At 43.9% G+C, this 6,000-nt stretch overlaps 1 protein-coding gene across 6 annotated transcripts in view; it reads left to right on the top strand.

The window, feature by feature from the left end:
* Positions 1 to 603: 603 nt before the first annotated feature.
* PRDM4 (PR/SET domain 4) overlaps positions 604 to 6,000 on the top strand; it is a 45,067-nt gene continuing 39,670 nt past the window's right edge. For 2 of the 6 annotated variants that reach the window (XM_068561805.1, XM_068561810.1), the window contains exons 1-2: positions 687 to 1,218; positions 4,383 to 4,516. In XM_068561805.1, coding sequence (XP_068417906.1) covers positions 1,208 to 1,218; positions 4,383 to 4,516 — 145 coding nt within the window. In that variant the 5' untranslated portion in view covers positions 687 to 1,207. Of the gene's footprint in view, positions 631 to 671; positions 1,219 to 4,382; positions 4,517 to 6,000 lie in introns of those variants that run through there. The other 4 variants (XM_068561806.1, XM_068561807.1, XM_068561809.1 and 1 more) reach the window with 4 other exon arrangements.

Raw genomic sequence — 6,000 nt, 5'->3', positions numbered from 1 at the left:
GACCACTTTCCTTTAAAGCCATCTCAGTATCCCTAGGGCTTAGCGCGGTGCCTGACATGCAGTAGGGGACGAACGGCAAAGAGAGAAGGGGAAGGAAATTTGTACAAAATCCCAAACTCCACCCTTTATGACTTCAAGCAAGGAAACTGAGCAACCTTCAGATGTAACGTATGACGACAAATATTCGGGATATTCAACTCCTTCTGGGCAACACCGCCAACACCTCTGGGTTAAGTCCCTTATTTCAAATCTTGTGGGCTTGCGTGGACCCACGCTCTCCTACTAGGAGAATGCCAGGAAGACCGAAATCCTAAGTCTGGTGGATTTATAAGACTCAGAACTCACTCCCTGCGCGCACGTCAGCCCTGGTTACTTAGCAACGGGATCTATCGCTCGGCGCTCGACTCGACCCGGCCGGACTGAGACAAGGCGTTCCGGGCCGAGCCTCTCACGGCCCGCCCACTCCGGCCCGGGTCCCCGCGCCGCGCAAGCGCGGAACGGGGTGGGTTGGGGGAGGGGGAGTAGGTGCGCGGTCGCCGCTAGCGGGCCGCGGCGGGGAGGGGCGCACGCACAAGGGGCGGGGCGGCGGGCGCCGAGAGTGGCTGAGGAGCCGGAAACGCGCCTTGGAGGGTGCGGCCCTGAGGACACTGCGGGTTGGGCCGGGCCGGGCGGGAAACATTAGGCGAGCGGCCCCCGGGGTGGAGGTTCGTGCTGGCGGGGAGGGCCTCGAGGCGAGCTTTGCCCGGATGAGGAACAAAGCGGTGGGGCAGGCGTGCGCGCCCCCCGCGCGGCCGGGGCGGGGCGAGGGCGGCCTGCGGGCCCCATGCCGGCGAGCGGGCGACTTGGCCCCCCTTGGGAGGCAGTGTCAGCAGGCCCGGGCTCTCTGGCGGCGAGGGGACGGGGGCTGCATCCTTCCCGTGTTTTGGTGACCGCCCTTGTCCTCCCCCTCAGGTTAGGTAGCCCCCCTCCCGAAGCTTCTGGAGGAAAGGCCCCGGGTGTCCCCCGGCATGCCTTATCTCGCGGCGGGGTGCGCGGCCGCCGGCCCTCGGGAGAAGTTGGGCTGCCCCGGGCGGCCCCGGGGACGAATGGCCGCGTTTGTGCAGCGGTTGTAAGCAAGATGCGGTAGCACGTGACCCTGGAACGCAAACCCTGATGCCGGTTCTCCGCCACCCGTGTGCGCTTTTCTCTGACACTTGGCCCCCAGCAGATGCATCACAGGTGAGTAGCTTGGTGGGCTCAGCGTTGGTGACATCTTTGGAAAACATTTGGCAAATACGACTTAAGAGTGCCTTTGTTTTTGGTGCCATTGGTCAGGTTACAGGTGCGATTGGCAAGTGGGTTTGTCCCAAAGGGAACAAATCATCCAGAAACCAGTATTGGGTTGAATATACTCTCATTAAACTTGATTTACTCCAAATGTGAGTAGTTGTTCCGAATAGCCATTAAGTCGATTGTTGGCTCGTTGGACATCTTTATCCTTGCCTTTGAGTTATTTGCGCGTTTAAGAATATTTTTATCTGGATTTCGACGTGTGTTTCTAGTTCATCACCATGTTTCACCTTGAATTTTGGTGGTTACAGTCTGGCTTGGCTGGTAATGTAGAGAAATTAAGTTATTAATTCTGCAGGCTTCATGTTAATGTTGAAAGTACTTCGTGGTACCATGCCACTACAGCACAGGAGTGTGCCAGAGAAATAGTTACGTTTGACCATTCTTTATGAGCCCTTTCATAGGCTGTATGTTGAGGATAAGGAAGATTAAAAAAAATTCATTCAAATTACTGAAACTGTCCATTGCATTTGCAAAGTGGCTGCATTTCAGTTAGCTTCTTATATGTCATTTCAAGGAAAAGTCGTAAGATCAACAAATGGTTCATACATAGGTCACATAAACTAGAGAAGGTGAAGGATATGATTCTACAATGAATGCATAGGGAAGAAGAGCGAGCTTAGTTAGTATCTTGATTCTGGCCCTTCCCCCAAGATTGCTTCCTGGCATCCCATATGAGAAAAGGAGCTAGAATAGAATTGCACTTTGGAATGAGGGAGTCTTTTGAGGCTCATACTGTAAATTCCCTTCATCTGCTTTCTCTCTGTGGGATACTAGTTACCTTTGGTTTATGGCTGCTGAGATCATCACATTTTAGTGACTCACAACAAAGTAGAAATCTGCTGAGCCTCTCACATTAAACTCCGGTTTGAACTGGTTTGAGAAGGCCTAAGAGTCAACCTAGAAACACCGTTTTGATTTTTATCTTGAGATTAGGTGCACAGATTAATACTCAGAAATTTTCAGCATGGAATTTGAAGCTACAGACTTTTAATTGTACTTAAAAAAATTATCGTAACCAGTTTTTTGTAGGTCATTACTGCTCCAGTGGTTGTAAAGTTTTAGCTAATGTTTGTAGCTATAAAAAGTCACAGGAAAAGTCTGTTTTAAACCACCCCAAACCCAGAAACCTTCAAAATTGTTAGCTATCGTTTCTTTACTTTAGGCTATAAGGATTTTTGCATTCTTTTATCGCATAATTACTGTTATTAATGTGCTGTCTTTCATAAGGTGTACCTCATTTGCCATGTGTTGCTAGTTGTCTTTCTAGTAAAGATGAGTTTGCATTGCTTCATCCAAATCAAATACATATTTCAGAGTGCCTACTCTATATAGGGTATCGCCCTCAGCTTTGTACACTTTATTAACGTCTGGGAGCCTAGTTTTATGAGATACCTAGCCCGGGGTAAGGTTGAAGCTTATGGATAGAGAATAATTCAGGAATAGGTCTATGTGGGACTTTAAACGTACTCCACAATATAAATACACAGATCATAAGTGTTGGAACTGTAAAAGGCAAAAAGTTTTTTTATTGTAATTGTCTTTTTCTAGTCATAGTTAAGAGTTCAGATTTCTTAAATTAGGCAGACCTGGACTTAAATGCCAATTCTGTGACTTACTAGTTTCTTAAATTAGGCAGACCTGGATTTAAATCCCGACTCTGCCACTTACTAGTTAATGTAATTTTGGGTTAAGTTTCTTAGCCTGAGTCTCAATTTCGTCATCTCTAAAATGGGATTAAGAATAATACCTACATCACAGTAGTTATAAGGATTAGGTGAGGTAATTACATGTTATCACGTAGCCCAGTGCCTAACACCTAAAGTAAGGGAGTAATAAGTGTTAGTTATTATTATTTTCATGTTGATTGGTAGCTGACATTGCCATTTTTCAGATTAAAAACCTATTAAGTTTTGCCTTCACTGCTAAGGAGTGTGTAGACCGATTTGATTCCCCTTCCTGTTCTTCACCCCTCCCATGTACATAGGTGCACACACACGAACTTGCATCACTGTGATAACTCAGTATAAGCATTGGAGGTCACTGGTGACCTCCTTTGGATAGCCTGTTGGCTGGCCTCTTGAAGTTGTTTATAATATGGCAGTCTCTAAATTCTGACACAGGAACTAATACTTACTGATAACAATCTATAGTAGTGTCTTATTCAAATCAGTATACTCTTATTCTAATGACTTTGTTAATGGCACTACAAGATGGATTTTATGGAAAAAGCAATTCTCAGATTCTTCAGCCAAAAATGGTCTCTAGATAAAAAAGGTTTGGTGTATTGAAAAACTTTTTGACAGTATTTTGCAGCATGATCTGTGTTCTTTCATTTCATTGCTGTGTGATTTGGGGCATATGACAAGCCCTCTTTGAGCCTAATTCCTTGGTTACCTTATTTTGAAGAATTGGTGAGCAAATATGAAGTAATTTTTTATAAAGTATCTAGCAAAGCTTACCTAATGAACCTCGATATGTGGAGGATATTACTAAAATTATTGATTAATTATTAGGATATCTATACAGAATTTTAATAAAATGCTGATCCATGGAGAAGCTATGGTGTTTCTTTACACGATTGGTAATCTAATTCAGACCCAGTATCACTTTAACTCCTGGTAAAAGGAATTAGTAAAAATTCTTTGAGTAAGTTAAAGCAAACTGTCTATAAAACTCCTGGTTTGAAGTAATAAGCCAGTCGGAGAAACTAAATACTGTGAAGGAAAAAACTTAGGTGAATTTAAAAAAAACAAACCCTCGTTGCCAGTGTGCTCTAAGGATTGCAAACTTTGCTTTAGATAGTGTGCTTAGGGTTTGGAGCAAGGCACACCTGAGTTAAACCCTATTAATCCTGTTTCTGCTATATGACGGCTGAGTTAACATCTCTGAATCCCAATAACACTAGTTATCAGGGAGCTGTGAACATAAAAATGAAGTCATAGTTGGTTAAGTCCCATTTCCCCACCTCCATTGTTTCAGGTTCTTCAGTACCTTAAACAGAGTCACTGAGGTAATTTTTTGCATAACTGGTTGTGTCTGCTCTTTCTTAGGATGAATGAAATGAACCTGAGCCCAGTGGGGATGGAGCAGCTGACTTCATCCTCTGTGAGCAATGCCTTGCCAGTCTCAGGGAGTCACCTGGGGTTGGCTGCCTCACCCACTCACAATGCCATCCCGGCCCCAGGTGAGTGGTAAGGGAGAGTGACTGAATTTCAGTACTTAATTGCATTATCAGTTCTAAATGGAGCCTATAGGGGGGGTCAAAGCCCCTTTAAGAGTGGAAGGGAGAAGCCCAGCAGATCTAAATTGGTGGTTCCACATGTGGCAGCAATTTTTCTAGAGTACTGAAGTCCTAGTGAACAGAATAGGAGTAGCGGTTTTTTTCTGGTTGTTCTCTTCTTGGTTTAGTGGCCTTTTGTCTAGAGCTGTAGTTGATTTGGCATTTTATCTAGCGTTACCCATTCATCTGTTTTCCACCTTGGCATTCTGTCCCTGGGTTATTAGGAGAGAATCAAAGTTACTGTAATAACTATTCCTAGAACACACGGGAAATTCAGCTTTATTTTCTATGATACCTGAAACTGGCAACAACTGCAAACACGCCAGACCTAGAATTATGGTCAAAGAGGAGGTTTCAGAGATGGAGCACCTACATAGAACTCCCCCTGAGCCTCAGTACTGGGACAGAATAATAGTATAGGAAAAGCTCATTTTTCCCCATCACTGTACTTTTAAAACCTTTTTATCTGGCTAGTTCAATTTTTTCTTTCTGTTGAAATGGAAACGAAACAAGTAAGCCATTGAGTCTTACACTGGCAAGATAGTGATTCTTCGGTCTTTGACATTGTAATGTATTGGATTTTATCAAAGTAAGACTTAATGTTTAAGAGTATTTTAAATCTATAAGTTGTTTAGTTCTCTATAGAGAATTACCTGCTTAATTACTAATATGCAGCCATTAAGGTTTGTCTAAACTAGTGTCTCTTCACATTTCTTTTAGTGTCCACAAAAGAAAGTTTTAAAAAAATTTATTCTTTTTTTTTTTTAAATTAATTAATTTATTTTTTATTTTTGGCTGTGTTGGGTCTTCGTTTCTGTGCGAGGGCTTTCTCTAGTTGCGGCGAGTGGGGGGCCACTCTTCATCGCGGTGCGCGGGCCTCTCTCTGTTGTGGCCTCTCTTTTTGCGGAGCACAGGCTCCAGACGCGCAGGCTCAGTAGTTGTGGCTCACGGGCCCAGTTGCTCCGCGGCATGTGGGATCTTCCCAGACCAGGGCTCGAACCCGTGTCCCCTGCATTGGCAGGCAGATTCTCAACCACTGTGCCACCAGGGAAGCCCCAGATATTTATTACTTCTTAACTCATTTGAGTATCTCTTAGGCATTCAATTTAGTGGACACTCTTATTGAGGAGGAAAAACCTATTAAAAAATACTGCCACTGGCAAAAATAATGCGAATCAGCACTGCCCAAGTTGGTGATTGTTCATTATGATACGTAGGCACAGGGTCACTTTAGCACTTGCAGATAGATATAGTCCAAGGTAAATGTAAAGTGTAAATTTTTAAAAATCATGAAGTACAGCATATATACAAAAGATTATATGAAAATATGTATGTACAGTTTTACATTTAGCTTTACATTAATTTCCAAGTAGAAGCATTTTTTAAAA

Source organism: Eschrichtius robustus, chromosome 13 (genome assembly GCF_028021215.1).
Source record: "Eschrichtius robustus isolate mEscRob2 chromosome 13, mEscRob2.pri, whole genome shotgun sequence".
Lineage (NCBI taxonomy): Eukaryota > Metazoa > Chordata > Mammalia > Artiodactyla > Eschrichtiidae > Eschrichtius > Eschrichtius robustus.
The sequence above is the reverse complement of the archived record's forward strand: the minus strand, read 5'-3'. Positions and strand labels throughout refer to the sequence as shown.